Genomic DNA, 19,132 nt, shown 5'->3' on the forward strand with positions numbered 1-19,132 from the left:
CACGACACGACACGACACACCACACCACACCGCGACACGACACGACACACCACACCACACCACATCACACGACACGACACGACACGACACGACACACCACACCGCGACACGACACGACACGACACGACACGACACGACACACCACACCGCGACACGAAACGATACAGCACGACACGATACGACACCACACCACACCACACCACACCGCGACACAACACGACACGACACACCACACCGCGACACGACACGACACACCACACCGCGACACGACACGACACGACACACCACATCACACCGCGACACGACACGACACACCACACCACACCGCGACACGTCACGACACACCACACCACACCACACCGTGACACGATACGACACGACACGACACACCACACCACACCACGACACGACACGACACACCACACCGCGACACGACACGACACGATACAGCACGACACGACACGACACGACACACCACACCACACCGCGACACGACACGACACGACACGACACGAGACACCACACCACACCACACAACGACACGACACAGCACGACATGACACGACACACCACACCACACCGCGACCCGACACGACACGACACGACACGACGCGTCACGACACACCACACCGCGACACAACACGACACGACACACCACACCGCGACACGACACGACACGACACACCACACCACACCGTGACACAACACGACACACCACACCACACCGCGACACGACACACCACACCGCGACACGACACGGCACACCACACCGCGACACGACACGACACGACACGACGCGTCACGACACACCACACCACACCGCGACACGACACGGCACACCACACCGCGACACGACACACCACACCGCGACACGACACGACACGGCACACCACACCGCGACACGACACGACACGACACTACGCGTCACGACACACCACACCACACCGCGACACGACACACCACACCGCGACACGACACGACACGGCACACCACACCGCGACACGACACGACACGACACACCACACCGCGACACGACACGACACACCACACCGCGACACGACACGACACGGCACACCACACCGCGACACGACACGACACGACACACCACACCGCGACACGACACACCACACCACACCGCGACACGACACGACACTACACGGCACACCACACCGCGACACGACACGACACACCACACCACGACACGACACGACACGACACCACACCGCGACACGACACGACACGGCACACCACACCGCGACACGACACGACACCACACCGCGACACGACACGACACGACACACCACACCACACCACGACACGACACGACACGACACACCACACCACACCACGACACGACACGACACGACACACCACACCACGACACGACACGACACACCACACCGCGACACGACACGACACGACACACCACACCACGACACGACACGACACACCACACCGCGACACGACACGACACGACACGACACCGCGACAGGACACGACACACCACACCACGACACTACACGACACACCACACCGCGACACGACACGACACCACACCGCGACACGACACGACACGGCACACCACACCGCGACACGACACGACACGACACGACACCGCGACAGGACACGACACACCACACCACGACACTACACGGCACACCACACCGCGACACGACACGACACGACACGACACACCACACCACACCGCGACACGACACGACACCACACCGCGACACGACACGACACGACACACCACACCGCGACACGACACGACACCACACCACACCGCGACACGACACGACACGACACACCACACCGCGACACGACACGACACGACACGACACACCACACCGCGACATGACACGACACGGCACACCACACCGCGACACACGACACGACACGACACGACACCACGACACGACACGACACACCACACCGCGACACGACACGACACACCACACCACGACACGACACGACACGACACGGCACACCACACCGCGACACGACACGGCACACCACATCGCGACACGACACGCCACACCACACCGCGACACGACACGACACGGCACACCACACCGCGACACGACACAACACACCACACCGCGACACGACACGACACACCACACGACACGACACGACACGACGCGTCACGACACACCACACCACACCGCGACACAACACGACACGACACACCACACCGCGACACGACACGACACACCACACCGCGACACGACACGACACGACGCGTCACGACACACCACACCACACCGCGACACAACACGACACGACACACCACACCGCGACACGACACGACACACCACACCACACCGCGACACGACACGACACGACACGACACACCACACCACACCGCGACACACAACACCACGCCGCGACACGACACGACACACCACACAACGACACGATACAGCACGACACGACACACCACACCACACCGCACCGCGACACTACACGACACGACACGACACACCACACCACACCGCGACACGTCACGACACACCACACCACATCAAACCGCCCTGCGATACGACACGACACACTACACTACACTACTTCACGACACAACACAGGAAACCAAAATCACCATCACCACAACCAACAACAACACAACACAAACAGCACAGCACAGCACAGCATAACATAACACAGCACAGCACAGCACAACATAACACTACACCACCAACAACACGATACGACATGACACATAACACAAAACACCACAGCCCCACACACGCCGTCCACAGTCAAGATACACGTTCCAAAAGTTAACGGGACAAGGGAAAGCGTATGACTCCACTGATCCAGATCAGTCGCTTGACTCCCCACTGAAGCGAAGTTCGCGAAACAAGTTCTGCAACTCACTGATCCGGTTCTTCGTGCCTGACCGCCCCTTCATTGGACCGCTCTTACGACATGAGGCGGGGAAAAAGAACGGTGGACAAAATTGTTAAACGGAGAGAGGTTGTGTGTGAATGAAGTGGAACAGTGGAAAGCTGACAAAAATATTGAGGGGTGGATGGAGAAGGGGGTGGGGGGCGGAGAGGGGGAGGAGTAGATGTGAGATAGTGGTGCAGAAGTGGCGAATATAATACAATTGAGGAAAAGGGAATAAGTAGTGAGATGGAACCGTGCAAAATAACTGCAAATAGAACATATTATAGTGGTGGGGTGTTGCAGAAACAGAAAACGAAGGGAACAGAAGTGGGGAAATAGTGTACAGAGGTGGAAAATAGTGTACAGAGGTGGAAAATAGTGTACAGAGGTGGAAAATAGTGTACAGAGGTGGAAAATAGGGTACAGAGTGGAAAATAGTGTACAGAGGTGGAAAATAGGGTACAGAGTTGAAAATAGTGTACAGAGTGGAAAATAGTGTACAGAGGTGGAAAATAGTGTACAGAGTGGAAAATAGTGTACAGAGGTGGAAAATAGGGTACAGAGTGGAAAATAGTGTACAGAGGTGGAAAATAGGGTACAGAGTGGAAAATAGTGTACAGAGGTGGAAAATAGTGTACAGAGTGGAAAATAGTGTACAGAGGTGGAAAATGTACAGAGTTGAAAATAGTGTACAGAGGTGGAAAATAGGGTACAGAGGTGGAAAATGTACAGAGTTGAAAATAGTGCACAGAGGTGGAAAATAGTGTACAGAGGTGGAAAATGTACAGAGTTGAAAATAGTGTACAGAGGTGGAAAATAGGGTACAGAGGTTGAAAACAGTGTACACAGAGTTGAAAATAGTGTACAGAGTGGAAAATAGTGTACAGAGGTGGAAAATAGGGTACAGAGTGGAAAATAGTGTACAGAGGTGGAAAACAGTGTACAGAGTTGAAAATTGGGTACAGAGGTGGAAAATAGTGTACAGAGGTGGAAAATAGGGTACAAAGGTGGAAAATAGGGTACGGGGATAGATGGTAAATAAGGTTCAGGAATGGGAAACGGGGTGCAGAGATGGGAAACAGGGTACAGAGATGGCAAATAGGGTGCAGAGATGGGAAACGGGGTACAGAGATGGCAAATAGGGTGCAGATATGGCAAACAAGGTATAGAGATGGGAAACGGGGTACAGAGATGGCAAATAGGGTGCAGAGATGGCAAACAGGGTATAGAGATGGGAAACGGGGTATAGAGATGGGAAACGGGGTACAGAGATGGGAAACAGGGTATAGAGATGGGAAACGGGGTACAGAGATGGGAAACAGGGTATAGAGATGGGAAACAGGGTATAGAGATGGGAAACGGGGTACAGAGATGGGAAACAGGGTATAGAGATGGGAAACAGGGTACAGAGATGGGAAACGGGGTACAGAGATGGGAAACAGGGTATAGAGATGGGAAACGGGGTACAGAGATGGGAAACAGGGTATAGAGATGGGAAACGGGGTACAGAGATGGGAAACAGGGTATAGAGATGGGAAACAGGGTACAGAGATGGGAAACAGGGTATAGAGATGGGAAACAGGGTACAGAGATGGGAAACGGGGTACAGAGATGGGAAACAGGGTACAGAGATGGCAAATAGGGTGCAGAGATGGGAAACAGGGTATAGAGATGGGAAACGGGGTACAGAGATGGCAAATAGGGTGCAGAGATGGCAAACAGGGTATGGAGATGGGAAACGGGATACAGAGATGGCAAATAGGGTGCAGAGATGGGAAACAGGGTATAGAGATGGGAAACGGGGTACAGAGATGGGAAACAGGGTACAGAGATGGGAAACAGGGTACAGAGATGGGAAACGGGGTATAGAGATGGGAAACAGGGTACAGAGATGGGAAACAGGGTATAGAGATGGGAAACGGGGTAGAGAGATGGGAAACAGGGTACGGAGATGGGAAACAGGGTACGGAGATGGGAAACAGGGTACGGAGATGGGAAACGGGGTACGGAGCCGGGATGCAGGGTACAGAGATGGGAAACAGGGTACTGAGGTAGGAAACAGGGTACGGAGACGGGAAACAGGGTACAGAGATGGAAAACGGGGTATAAGATGGGAAACGGGGTACAGAGATGGAAAACGGGGTACAGAGATTAGAAACGGGGTACAGAGATGGGAAACGGGGTACAGAGATGGGAAACGGGGTACAGAGATTAGAAACGGGGTACAGAGATGGGAAACAGGGTATAGAGATGGGAAACAGGGTATGGAGATGGGAAACGGGATACAGAGATGGCAAATAGGGTGCAGAGATGGGAAACAGGGTATAGAGATGGGAAACGGGGTAGAGAGATGGGAAACAGGGTACAGAGATGGGAAACAGGGTACAGAGATGGGAAACGGGGTACAGAGATGGGAAACGGGGTGCAGAGATGGCAAACGGGGTACAGAGATGGGAAACGGGGTGCAGAGATGGAAAACGGGGTACAGAGATTAGAAACGGGGTACAGAGATGGGAAACGGGGTGCAGAGATGGCAAACGGGGTACAGAGATGGGAAACGGGGTACAGAGATGGGAAACGGGGTACAGAGATGGAAAACAGGGTACAGAGATGGAAAACAGGGTACAAAGATGGAAAACAGGGTACAAAGATGGGAAACGGGGTACAGAGATGGAAAACAGGGTACAGAGATGGCAAACGGGGTACAGAGATGGAAACGGGGTACAGAGATGGAAAACGGGGTACAGAGATGGAAAACAGGGTACAGAGATGGAAAACAGGGTACAAAGATGGGAAACGGGGTACGAAGGTGGGAAACAGGGTTAAGAGTTGGGAACTGAAGTGTGGAATAGGCTACTTAAGTGTGGAACGATACATAGGATACAGAAGTGGGAAATAGGGTACAAAATGAGGAAGAGGTGGGAAATATGACAGGGAAGCTGGAAATGGGGTAGAGACTTGGGGAACGGAAGTGATGATATGGCGCGGTGGTCGGGAACAGGTGGAAAATACATGAGGGAGCAAAAATGGGAAACAGGGTATAGAGGATTGGAACAACTGTGGGAAACAGTTACGGAACAGAAAATGCGAGACAGAGCACAGACATGGGAAATGGGACACAGAGATTAGAACCAAATGGAAAATAGAGAACACATGTTGGATGAAGAGGCGGGAAATGGGATGCCGATGTGGGGAAAGTTGAACAGAAGAGGGAAATAGGGCACATGAATGGGGAATCCATATAAGTGGGTAACAGGTTATAGAAAGACGAAAAAGCGAAGCAGGCTACAGAGACTGAATGTTGGATGTTGTGACGAAGAACAGGACAATCAAGCTGAATGGGAAAGAAGCAGAAGCAGAGAGCGAGTTGTTGCTGTGAAGAAAATCGGTGTAATTTTTTTTTGTAAATAAAAGAGAGAGAGACAGAGACAGAGACAAAGAGAGAGAGAGAGTGTGTGTGTGTGTGTGTGTGAGAGAGAGAGAGAGAGAGAGAGAGAGAGAGAGAGAGAGAGAGGAAGCTTTTGAATAAGAAAAAATGTACATAAATGAAGACGAGAGAACTGGAAGCAAAACAAAGAACTGAAACACACACACACACACACACACACACACACACACACACACACACACACGAAATAAAAGGGAACCCCCAAAACAGATATCGGGAAATTGATAAAAATAAATGGAAAACGGAAAAGGGAAGCCAGTGGGAAACCAGTGATAGCTGTAATGAAGTAACTCGATCAAAGAAGTGGGGAAAACAGGAAGAAACGAGAGAAACCATACAGAAACACCACTGAGCAATGAATCCGTCAGGAATCTGGTAAAGAGCAAAGAACTGGGACATTACGATTTTGAAAGAACTGGGAAACACCAGGGATGGACACCCAGTCATGTGGCTGTGAAGTGGTGACCAGGGAGAAGGGAAAGGGACACAGCGGTGGACACCCAATCATGTGGCTGTGAAGTGGTGACCAGGGAGAAGGGAAAGGGACACAGCGGTGGTCACCCAGTCATGTGGCTGTGAAGTGGTGACCAGGGAGAAGGGAAAGGGACACAGCGGTGGTCACCCAATCATGTGGCTGTGAATCGGTGACCAGGGAGAAGGGAAAGGGACACAGCGGTGGTCACCCAGTCATGTGGCTGTGAATCGGTGACCAGGGAGAAGGGAAAGGGACACAGCGGTGGTCACCCAGTCATGTGGCTGTGAAGTGGTGACCAGGGAGAAGGGAAAGGGACACAGCGGTGGACACCCAGTCATGTGGCTGTGAATCGGTGACCAGGGAGAAGGGAAAGGGACACAGCGGTGGACACCCAGTCATGTGGCTGTGAATCGGTGACCAGGGAGAAGGGAAAGGGACACAGCGGTGGACACCCAGTCATGTGGCTGTGAATCGGTGACCAGGGAGAAGGGAAAGGGACACAGCGGTGGACACCCAGTCATGTGGCTGTGAAGTGGTGACCAGGGAGAAGGGAAAGGGACACAGCGGTGGACACCCAGTCATGTGGCTGTGGAGTGGTGACCAGGGAGAAGGGAAAGGGACACAGCGGTGGTCACCCAGTCATGTGGCTGTGAAGTGGTGACCAGGGAGAAGGGAAAGGGACACAGCGGTGGTCACCCAGTCATGTGGCTGTGAAGTGGTGACCAGGGAGAAGGGAAAGGGACACAGCGGTGGTCACCCAGTCATGTGGCTGTGAAGTGGTGACCAGGGAGAAGGGAAAGGGACACAGCGGTGGTCACCCAGTCATGTGGCTGTGAAGTGGTGACCAGGGAGAAGGGAAAGGGACACAGCGGTGGTCACCCAATCATGTGGCTGTGAAGTGGTGACCAGGGAGAAGGGAAAGGGACACAGCGGTGGTCCAGTGGTTACATGCTCGGCTGGGAAGCAAATGTCCACGAGTTCCATTCCCATGGATGAACCGGGATTTTTGTATCCCCCTCCTCCTTCCCCCTCCCCCATGCTCCCACTGGTCCTTGAGTGGTGGTCTGGGTGTTAGTCTTTCTGATGAAACGATGAACGGAGAATCCGTGTGCAGCAAGCGCTTAGCACTCGAAAAGAAAACTCACGGCAACGAAAGGGTTGTCCTTGTCAAAAATTCCAGAGAGAGATCCACACTGATATCAAAATAAGCGCAACACCTGCAGGCAGAATGCAGGGAAAAATGAAAGTGGCGCTGTGTTGTTGTGAAGTGCTGTCCCAGGGGAGAGTATCCTGGACTTCACACAGAGAAATCTGTTGTGGCGAAAAAGTAATACAATGCAATACAATACAATACATTACAACACAATTTAATACAATACAATACAATGTAATGCAATGCAATACAATGCCATACAAAATGCAATACAAATACCTATGCGATACGATACAATACAATGCAATACAATGCAATACAATACAATAACGCAACACAACATAACACAAAACAGAGAATGGTCGCACACCTATGACGACACAGAGGAAAAAGTGTGAGGAAAATAGTCACGAGTCATAGTGACCACTGACTTGGTGTTCTTTGCACTTGAATGGGAGAGGTGGAACAGGGGTCGTTAATCACTGACTGGTGTGCTCAGTGTGTGGTGGGGTTGAGGAGGGGGTGGGAGGAGGTTGTGGGAGGGGTGACCAGTGACTGGTGTGTTGGGAGCGTGAGTGAGGGGTGAGTGGGATGGGGGATGAAGGGATCAAGAGGCAGTTGCAGGTTGTGTGTACACCCGGTGTGATGTGTGTTGTGGAAACCAAACACTCAGGAACTGAAGTGCTCACCTGCCAATAGCTAATTAGTCCATCTGACGCGTTGCTTAACGACCACCACGCCCACACAGACACACACGTGTGAGCGCGCGCGCACAAACAGAAACACACACACACACACACACACACACACAACTCAGTCTGTCACGGGGAGCGTCAGTCCATATCGTCCATGCAGGTCAAAGCCTGACTAACCAAATGCGTGTTCCAATGCTCTGTCGCAAGAGAGAGGTGTCTCAATATAGTTTGAGTGGTCATAATTTTATTCACACACACCCCTTGTGCGAGAGAGAGAGAGGGCAAGAGAGTGAGTGAGTGAGTGAGAGACAGAGAGAGAGAGAGAGAGAGAGAGAGAGAGAGAGAGAGAGAGAGAGAGAGAATAAATACATTCTCCAGAACAAATCCGAAAGCAATCAGCTGAGTTCCATTGTTCGACTCAGTTCAGTTCACTGAGATCAGTTCAATACTTTTGATATTCATCCAGTGTAGGAACAATGTTATATAATTATTTTCTATGGAACATGGCAGGGCAGTGTAGCACAAAATGAGACAAAAAAGAAAAAAAAAAGAGAAAAAAAGAAGACAAGATTTCACAGACACCAAACTTTGCCAGGCTTTATTCACACAGTGTTTTATTGATGACCCGTGACAGAGCGAGTGTGACGTGTCTTGTGATCGATGAGCTTAAAAAAGGCCTGGGCTAAGTGACGTGGGACACAGGCGATAGCCCGCTACAGGGGGCCCCACACATCCCCCAAAGTAGGCCTGTGTGAATTGTGAGTCACAGGGTCTGATACAGCGCCCTGCCAGAAGGGTACACAAATAGTGAGTTTCAGGTATGGTATAGCGCAATAAAAGATTAAGTCCTTTCCTACACACACGCACGCAGGCACACCCCCACCCCCTTCATTCCTATCCCTCTTTCCTTCTCATCCTCCCCCTCTATGGTCCACACACACACACACACACACACACACACACACACACACACACACACACACACAGAACAAAACAAAACAAAACAGCACTGCAGTAACTGTTCTGAACTGAATATGAAGGCATGATTAGACCCATAAGGAACGATTAAAAAACAGTGATAAGTTTATCATTTCAAGGTGTCTGAAACAATCAATTAGAGCACTAGCTCACCCCTAAAAGAATTTTCAATAAAGGTAGAAAAAGAATGACAAAAACAGCAAAAAAAACCAAACACACTAAAACAAAAATGGAAACAAAAACGAGAGAAAAAATACCGAGAGAGAGAGAGAGAGAGAGAGAGAGAGAGAGAGAGAGAGAGAGAGAGAGAGAGAGAGAGAGAGAGAGAGAGAGAGAGAAGACAAGACAAGACAAGACAAATTCTTTATTATCGATAAGCACTGGCGCGCTTTTTTTTCATCCAGTCCCCGCCCTGAAACAGGGTCTACACTACACAAAACTACATTATGTATATCATTGCATGCACTACACAATGCTACGTAAGGTCATAGAATGCGAATACTATACTACATAATGGCACGAGCATGGTAAAAATAACACACACACACACACACACACACACACACACACACGCACACACACACGCACACACACACACACACACACCGGAGAGAGAGACAGAGAGGGAGAGAGAACAATCGTTTCCTTTGGATCTTATATCTTTTCAAATATATAGAGTAGTTTGTTTTTATTTTTGTTTATTCGTGAGTGATTCTCATTATTCTTATTCTTCTTCGTTCGTGGGCTGCAACTCCCACTTTCACTCATATGTACACGAGTAGGCTTTTACGTGTATGACCGTTTTTACCCCCGCCATGGCGAAACCTTCATGGCTCACGTGTTATTCCTACTCATTCAAAACATACAAGAATGAGAACGGATATAAAAACGCGGTGAAACATGAAAAAAGCTTTTAAAATCCAAAACAAATAAGGAGAACTTTGTTTTAAAAATGAAAAAGAAGTGTTTCATATTCGGACCTCATGCTCCTGATATGAAACATGTCTGTGCCAAATATGAAACAGTTTCAAATGACGACCCTGTGCTACCGATGTGGCAAAAGTCAGTACCCAATGCGAAATGACACAGGAAATGAATGATGAGCACCCAGTGGCAGCCGCCAGTCGGCTCTACCTAGAAAGCCTGTTGTGTAAATGACTCTGTGTTTGTAAAGCGCTTACAGCTTGGTCTCTGACCGAGGATATATGCTGTGTAAGTATCCATATCATTCATTCATTTCATCGTATCCCCGAGAAGCAAACTATGAAAGTCTTCGTGTAGTTCTTAACTTTTTATGAGCACTGTATCTCGGTGTAATATTGGCCACAAGCGGTTGGTTATTGTCTTTATAATCCTCATCTTTCCGCGTGCGGCATCAATATTTCTGTTGGCAACACTCGTGAGATCATCCAGTAACAGATTGAAGTAAACATTTGGAGGCCTACCATGCATAAAAAAGTTTATGATTCCCCCCCTTAGCTCCTTCCTGTATACGTCTGTGCTCTCTCTCTGTGGATGTCTCTCGCTAAGAACGCACGTATGCATGCATATGCACACACACACACACATACATATATACACACACAGATAAGAGAGGTGTTGATGAGTGTGATGTGTGCGTTTGTGTGTGTGTGTGTGTGTGTGTGTGTGTGTGTGTCTGTGTGCATTCACTTATTCCTCTTCTTTGTCTTTATCATCAGCCAGTGATACTTGAGTCATTCTCTGTCTCTCTCTCTCTCTGTCTCTCTCTTAAAAATCAAATCATTTGCACACACATACACACACACACACACGCGCGCGCGCGCGAACCATTGAAAGAAAGAATAACGAATTTAATGCACACAATCATCTTTAAACACACAGTGAATGACAAGCTGCGCAAGTTTCGTGGAACGTCTACAAAGAGATTTAAAAAAAAATCAGAACAGTTAAAATATCTGGTGAAAAAAAATAACAACCAACAACAACGTGTAAAGTCATTTCAAAACGGTAATGTGTGTGTGTGTGTGTGTGTGTGTGTGTGTGTGTGCGCGCGCGTGAGTGTGTTTGTGTGTGCGTGCGTGTGTGTGTATGTGTGTGCGCGCGCGCGTGTGTGTTTGCGTGTATGCGTGCGTGCGAGCGCGCATACCTGCCTGTACTTTTGCTAACTCACAAAGCATCTTCAATACTAAACACAAAGAGTGCTTCCCGAAATGTTAATGCAAGGAAGGTAACTCCTGGCAATCCTGAATCCCAGGCTTTTCGCTTTACTGGAGGTTCCCTCCCTTGTCAACAACAACCAATGTAACGTTCAACCTCATGAGAAAGAAATGTGAAAAAAGAGTGCAGCAATGAGAAGTGAAAAGCCATTCACTTTTCCTCGACAGGTCCTGGGACCAGGGCTGAGCGACTCGTATGCAAGACCAGAGATTACATTCCTTGGAGGGAAGGCAAAGAATTATCCATCTCACTACCTTTTTAGCAGTAGTAGTAGTGGTAGTAGTAGAAGTCAGCGAACATTTCGTGCACAGATTGGACTGTTCAGCCATCTGCGCATTCACAGATAGATTCATGAGCATCCTCCCCCCCACCCCACCACCACCCTCCCCCCATCCCCCAGCTGGATGACAACGATGGTCATCATCGATCTCGATGGACACACCACCAGTAGTAGAAGTAGTCGTAGAAAAGAACAAAAGAATCCTGGAGCTCATGAATAGCCCGTTCGTTCTTTCTTGGCATAGTTGGGTAGAACTGGGTCATGATTCCAATGTTGTTTATTTGTCAAAAAGTCACACACACACACACACACACACAAATATATATATATATATATATATATATATATATGAGATTTTTAAGGAATTGTCCAGTTGACTGTTTCATCAATTAGTGGATGGGGTTTGTTTTGGATGAGGTGATAGTTCGTTCCATTCATCTGTAACAGTATATCTGTGGATATATCTTGTTCAGGGATTATGACTCATAGAACACAGGAGAAAGAAGAACTGTTATCTACAGCATCCAATCCCATTCAGCAAAAACAGAACAATGTAAGAATTCATTCATTTTATGAACTATCATAAACAGCAACAGAATGGAACTAGTTGCAAGACTTGTCAGTGCAGCAGGGACTTCAGCATCTAGAGCGGCCATTAGAAAGTCCCTATCAGCTGCTGCTTTCCACCACGGGTACACAAAAAAACGGTAAAGTAAAATAAAATGAAATAAAATCGAATAAAATAAAAATAAAATAAGATAAAATAGAAATAAAAATAAAATACGATAAAATAAAAATAAAATACGATAAAATAACACAATATAAATCTAATTTAATATACAAATTCAACTAGTTGCATGCGATCTCCCAAGCCTATTCCGACGATAGCCAAACTAGCCTGTGCGACGTATACGATCCAGATCCAGATCCTGATCCCGATCCTGATCCTGACGATCCGGTGGCTGCTGCTCTCCCCGGCCTTGCGACTACGATTCCTTGTGACGTCAATCACATCCAGCTGTAGCGGAAGTGGGCGGGGTTAGAGTGGTGCACGAAGCGTCGCCACCCGACAGATTCTGAGGACCACTCGGGGTGGATGAAGAAGCGCTCCTCCTTCTCGTTCCTCAGGCAGCGGGCCCGCGGGGTGACGGACGGGGTGGGGGAAGAGGGTCTGCGCGCCCCCCGGGCTGAGAAGAAGAAGAAACGGGGGTTGGAGGGATGGTGGGTGGGGTAGTTCACCCTCTCCTCCCTCCCCACCTCCACCTTGACGTGGTATGGAAGGCGCTGCGTTAGGTTCCTGAAACAAGCATGAACAAAACACAAGACTGACTTGGAAATGCACTTTATCCAGTATAGGAATGTTGGGGAAATAGAAAAGAGATAAAAAAACAACAAAAAACACACACACACACACACACAAACAAACCCCAAAACAAACAACAACAACAAAAAGCAGTCGAAGTGTGTTCTGTACTGAATACTATTCAGGTTTTTTCGTTTTTTTTGGGGGGGAGTGGGTGGGGGTGGGGGCTGGGGCGTCACATTAATGGAATCGAACCATGCACGTTCATGTCAGAAACAAGTGGACTTACTCAGAACGCTAATACGCATCCAGCAATGATAAATTGATCATTGCATTCGAGGCACCCCCGAAAACGGGGTATGGCTGCCTACATGGCGGGGTAAAAACGGTCATACACGTAAAAGCCCAATCGTGTACAAACGAGTGAACGTGGCAGTTGCAGCCCACGAAGAAAAAGCATTGGAGGTGATAACGCCGTCTAAATCATGTTATTTTATGTATCTCAATTGTGACAGAAGTTTGTTTTTCCGCGGTAATGGAGACGTTGCCATCGCTTCAGGCACAACGCAACATGTAGCTATTTTTTCCAGATCTACGAAGAACAGTGTACACCAGGCTTACCAAAACTAAGAGGCCAGTGTAGTCGATTCAGTTTTTCTGTTATGTTCATTCTAGTTAATTCGGTATCCACTTAAAGGTATCAATATAAAGTAAACACGTCGATGGTGTAGTTAGTATCATTGTATGAGGGTTTCTGTCCAGAATTTGTACTTTTTTTAATGGCGAAGAAGAAAAACGATGTCATAGTCTTGATACCCAAAACGTATGTTCCGGCAACTGGGAAAAGCCTAATTATGGTTTTCTGGACCCGGAGTATCAACCAAATAAACCGTTCATGATTCGGAAATATGACCTAATCCGGAAGACTTACAACCTGTCATTGTATGACTGTGAAGATTCATGATTATGCACCATACCTTTTAGTCAGCTCCTGCTCCAGCTGCGGAAACTGCAGACGTCGTACTGAGAAGACGTCACTTTCGTCAATCGTGCCGTACCCATAGGCCACGATCTGTTTACGTAGATCGGACATCGCACTTCGCGATGACGTGGACGGCAACGGTGCTGATTTGGGGTGACGAATTCGTGACGTCATTGAATCGGTTTTCTGCTGCTGCTGGTGCAGATTCCATCTCTCTCGAACAGAAGCTGTTTCTGGACAGTTCAATTCACAAACTATCATGGGGCGGGTTAGTACACACATAGCGGCTGAGCTGTGAAGTTAATCTGTTTCAAACTCTTTGTGCTTTCCTGGATTCCTTCACAAGTCATCATGTGTGCACATTTCGAACAGAAAATATGTATACTTTCATTATCTCACTGGATGATAGCATAAGAAGGGAGGAAGTTTTATATTTTGTCCCGAACTAACTCGTTCTGTCACTGATCAGTTAAGTTTTCAGTTAAGAAATTCTAACTTTTCTTTTTTTGGTCGACTTTATTTCTTACCCATGTGACCAAGCGCGCTATGCTTGCTCCAACACTGCTCACGCACAAGCTTCAGCAGACGACGTTTTCCCTCCTTACCCGCGCCCAGAATTGTGTGACGTCACTCCGCTTACATCATTTTGTTCATGCCGGACAGCCTACTCAAGGCTCGCCCAGTGTCGCATCGCGGTACGTCATTGGCTGAGCGAAAACTTGTGTTTCTGTTCCACGGTATTCAATTAATATCTCTTTTGTCAGATCAGTAAACTACAAGTATTATATACTGGCAGAATCGTCGCAATTCCATCTTTAAGTCTATTTCATTTATGTTTGCCCACTTTAAACTGATTTAACGCAGTTTGTAATTTTCAGCGACGAGCTCGTTAAAACTGACCCTGTTCAGGTGACTTAAATTAAGATTATAAATTCATCTTAAATAGTCAACACTTCATTTTATACTCATTATAAAGTAGGTGTTGAGCTCTTTCTTTTGCAACTTATCCGACGTAAATCGGTTCAGGAATCATTTAGAAATCTGTCACCTTGAAACAAACACAGTTCTCATCGGATTTGGCTTCATTACCTAGAGTCGATCTGTTTGCAGCACACGTGACGGCCTTTGCGGTCCGCTTAACTTGCATAAATTGGCACAGTGAGTGATGAGTGGTCATTTTCATACCTGGTCAGTCATCTGACCAGAGCCTGCTCTCTCTCTCTCTTGCTGCGTCGCGGGCAGTGTGAGTGTGTGTCGTGTGTCTTCTCACAACGGCTAACACCTCGCTACGTATCGCTGTAAGTACTATTGTGTAGAATGTGTTGATTTGTAAATTGTGTTGTTCGACACAGTACTTGTGTTCACATGAGTATGTTCAGTCATTGCTTTCTTCAGTTATTGCTATGACATGTTAGTCACAGCTCGGCTATGATTGATCTAAATAATTGCCGTGTGGTCATATGCTTGGAGCAGTGTTCCATTTGATTCTTCTTAACGTCACAGTCAGTGACATCCCGGGACACACGTAGTTTGTTCCAGAATGTTCTAGTGAGTGGGTAAAGTTCATTCACCACTTTATGATTAAGCCATGATGGTTCTTCACTTACTTTCTGGTCTATCAGTTTGTCAGTACAATATCAAAGCCACTGATTCTATTATCTTGTTTATTATTCATGTATTATTTTACATGCTGATATCAGTTGTACTGCTACAGTGTGCTCAGTACTCTAAGATGTGTGTAGTATTCTGCTGTTGTGATAACAAGATTGTGTTGGATTAATATCAGTTATTGGTTAAAACCACCTGATATGTATCAGTCTGTTAATTGTAATTTAGTTGTCATGCTCTCTCCTATACGGCTTACTCCAGTATAGTGCAGCATGATAAACCGATTCATTTGAGTCACTTTGACACAGTATAAGCTTTATCTGATCTATACTCTCATTGTACTTTCACCAAGTCAGCATCGCTTCAATCACTTTAACTGCGCTATTTAAATGTATTAGAAATGTCATTTGATGTCAGCGTTTGGTCTTCACACATACGCATTATGTTGTTGCGTATCCCAAACCCGAGTGGTAGTCTTTCCATGTAATATGCATACATGTGCTTTACTATTCACTTGTGCCGACATGTTGTGCTTATGACATTTGTTTGTGTCATTCCAGGCACTGTCTTCTCTTTTTATCTTGTTTTCTCTTTTTATCTTCTTCTCTATTACTTCTTCTCTTCTTTGTCTTCTCTTTTTATCTTCTCTTAGTTCTTCTCTTTCTTATGTTCTCTTAGGTCTTCTCTTTTTATAATAAAACAATAGAAAAACCCATTTGTGACTGGCCTCTATATGTTCCTGGCCTGTGCACGGGAATTCTGGTCTATACTTTCAATTAATCATATTTTAAGTCTTTTGTGCCGTACCCTGTTAGAACCACTCAGTACACGGCAATGCCCATACAAATGGGTCGTCTGTGGGGAAAGTCCGGGGAGCTAACTGGCAGTACTAAGTCAAAACGTTGCTGTAGGGTTAACCCCTTGACTGCCGAACCTTGGTGAATTTACATCACTGTGCTTTAAAAAAAATGTTAGGACATTTCCTACTTCCTGTGCACATGTCATTGATTAGCCTGAACAAAATTAACATGTAATGCAATCACAAGAGGAAGAAGAAATTCAAATCAACAATACTGACTGAATCCTAACCTGTAAGCGTAATACTATTTCAGTGAGGTGAAAGTCCTTCACTGACGAGCGGAGCATTCTTGGCAGCAGCAGTCAAGGGGTTAAAGAAATCATTTTGAAAACGATGCACAGTACAAAACACAGCAAACAGGTGTGCGAATTCTGAACAGCTAGCGGACCAATTGCCGGTAATTCTATGCCTGACTCGGTGTAGCAGCTTACTCGTACCATTCATTTTTATTTATATTTTTACCTAAGGGTCAAATCTGGTCGACTCAGATTGTATTGTATTAATTTTGGCCAAATCCATAAACATTACACCAAATCTGCATGGCAGATTCCTGACAAGCAGCACAACCCAACGAGCTTGTCAGGCCTTGACTGCATGCATAACGCACAATGCACTACTTTAATTCATTACAGTTTGTGCCGTGTAGGCCCTACAGAACTGTTATCATAATCGAAACACTGTGAACATGCCTCGAAATGCCTAAAAACTACAGTACCTTTATGTAAAAGTAAGTAGATCGAACAATTATCTTTATCAAAACGCCCGCTTTAGAGGATCGCATCCCCAACGTTCACTCCTATCTACATACCAGTAGGCTCAGATTGGCTGTTTGGAATTATCTACCTCTGGATCGTCATCACTCACCTTGTCCTCTTTCAAACATGAATCCCAAAACCAACCTGTTCAGAATGGCCTATGAATGTGACGAAGCATAGTCGTCTGACTGTCTCATCCCCACCACACCCACACTACACCCTTCCCCTTTTTTTAAATTGAATTATCGATTTAAAAAAAATCATTGAAAAAAAAAAAGTGACAGCCAACGCCTGGCAGAGGAATGGACCAATGACGTCATACTTTGTGACCTCACCTCTCCGTCGGGCACTGTTGACCAGCAGACGGCGGCAGTCCACAGTAGGGACGACAGGTGGGGGTGGGGGTTGTGAGGGTGAGGAGACATCAGGGGAAGGAGGGCGATAGGTGGGGATGGAGGAGGGCGGAAGGAGGAGGGGGGTACACTTCATTGTCACTCCCCTCGGTCAGTCAAGCGTGGATAATTGTTTGTTTTTTGTTTGTTTTTTAAACTGTGATTTTCCGCCACGCTGGAAAGTTATGGCCTTCAAGACATTCAGGGAAAGCAGGACGTGCGCAGATTTCACAACGGTGGCTGTGGTTGGCGCCTTCTCTTCATAGTCTGTTCGAAAGGGAATATAAAAAAAACACATAAGGTTTCAAGGTTTAATTCAAATTACACAGACACAGACACACAGATACACACACACACACACACACACACACACACACACACACAAACACACACACACCAATCTTGAACCAGATTGTCCATTCCAAGGCGAAGTCAGTCATGGTTGACTGTTCACCTCACTCCACAGTACACTAATAAAATGGAACGACTAAATCAGGCTGCTAAATGAAGCGTGTCGGCCCGCTTGTACAATTCCTGTCTTTCATATTCATTGAGTTTCCTCTTTTATATTGATAGCGGGAGATCGTTCCCGATGTTTTATGGTCAGTATGAGTGGGGGAGACGTGGAGATATAGGAGCGGGGGAGGGGTGGAGATATAGGGGCGGGGGAGGGGTGGAGATATAGGAGCGGGGGAGGGGTGGAGATATAGGAGCGGGGGAGGGGTGGAGATATAGGAGCGGGGGAGGGGTGGAGATATAGGAGCGGGGGTAGTTTTGTGTTTTGCACATTTCCTCCAAGAGGCACACTAGCTATAATCCAATATTCAAAATTAATCAATCCGCCCACAAATCCGCGTGTTAAACTACCACACAAACCGTGTAGGAGTTGTAGACCTGAACACAGCATTCCACTACACCAGCCATGCTGTTTCATATCAACGGCACACCAGCTAAATACTTGAAAACAATCAGCCCACCCATAAACCCCGCTGTAAAAAAATATCGTACAAGCCATGTGTGGACCTAAAAACAACAGTTCACCACATACAAACCACGCTATTTCATACCACACCATCTTCTGACAGTACAACAGGACATCGGCTATATATTTTA

General features: G+C 47.3%; 1 protein-coding gene across 3 annotated transcripts in view; it reads right to left on the bottom strand.

Moving 5' to 3' along the window:
• Positions 1-13,047: 13,047 nt before the first annotated feature.
• Positions 13,048-19,132, bottom strand: part of LOC143282039 (uncharacterized) — a 25,373-nt gene continuing 19,288 nt past the window's right edge. For all 3 annotated transcript variants that reach the window (XM_076587465.1, XM_076587467.1, XM_076587466.1), the window contains exons 2-4: positions 17,963-18,286; positions 14,401-14,638; positions 13,048-13,417 (exon numbers count right to left, since the gene is read on the bottom strand). In XM_076587465.1, coding sequence (XP_076443580.1) covers positions 13,129-13,417; positions 14,401-14,638; positions 17,963-18,116 — 681 coding nt within the window. In that variant the 5' untranslated portion in view covers positions 18,117-18,286 and the 3' untranslated portion in view covers positions 13,048-13,128. The remainder of the gene's footprint in view (positions 13,418-14,400; positions 14,639-17,962; positions 18,287-19,132) is intronic.

Source organism: Babylonia areolata, chromosome 5 (assembly GCF_041734735.1).
Source record: "Babylonia areolata isolate BAREFJ2019XMU chromosome 5, ASM4173473v1, whole genome shotgun sequence".
In the NCBI taxonomy this organism is placed as follows: Eukaryota; Metazoa; Mollusca; class Gastropoda; order Neogastropoda; family Buccinidae; genus Babylonia; species Babylonia areolata.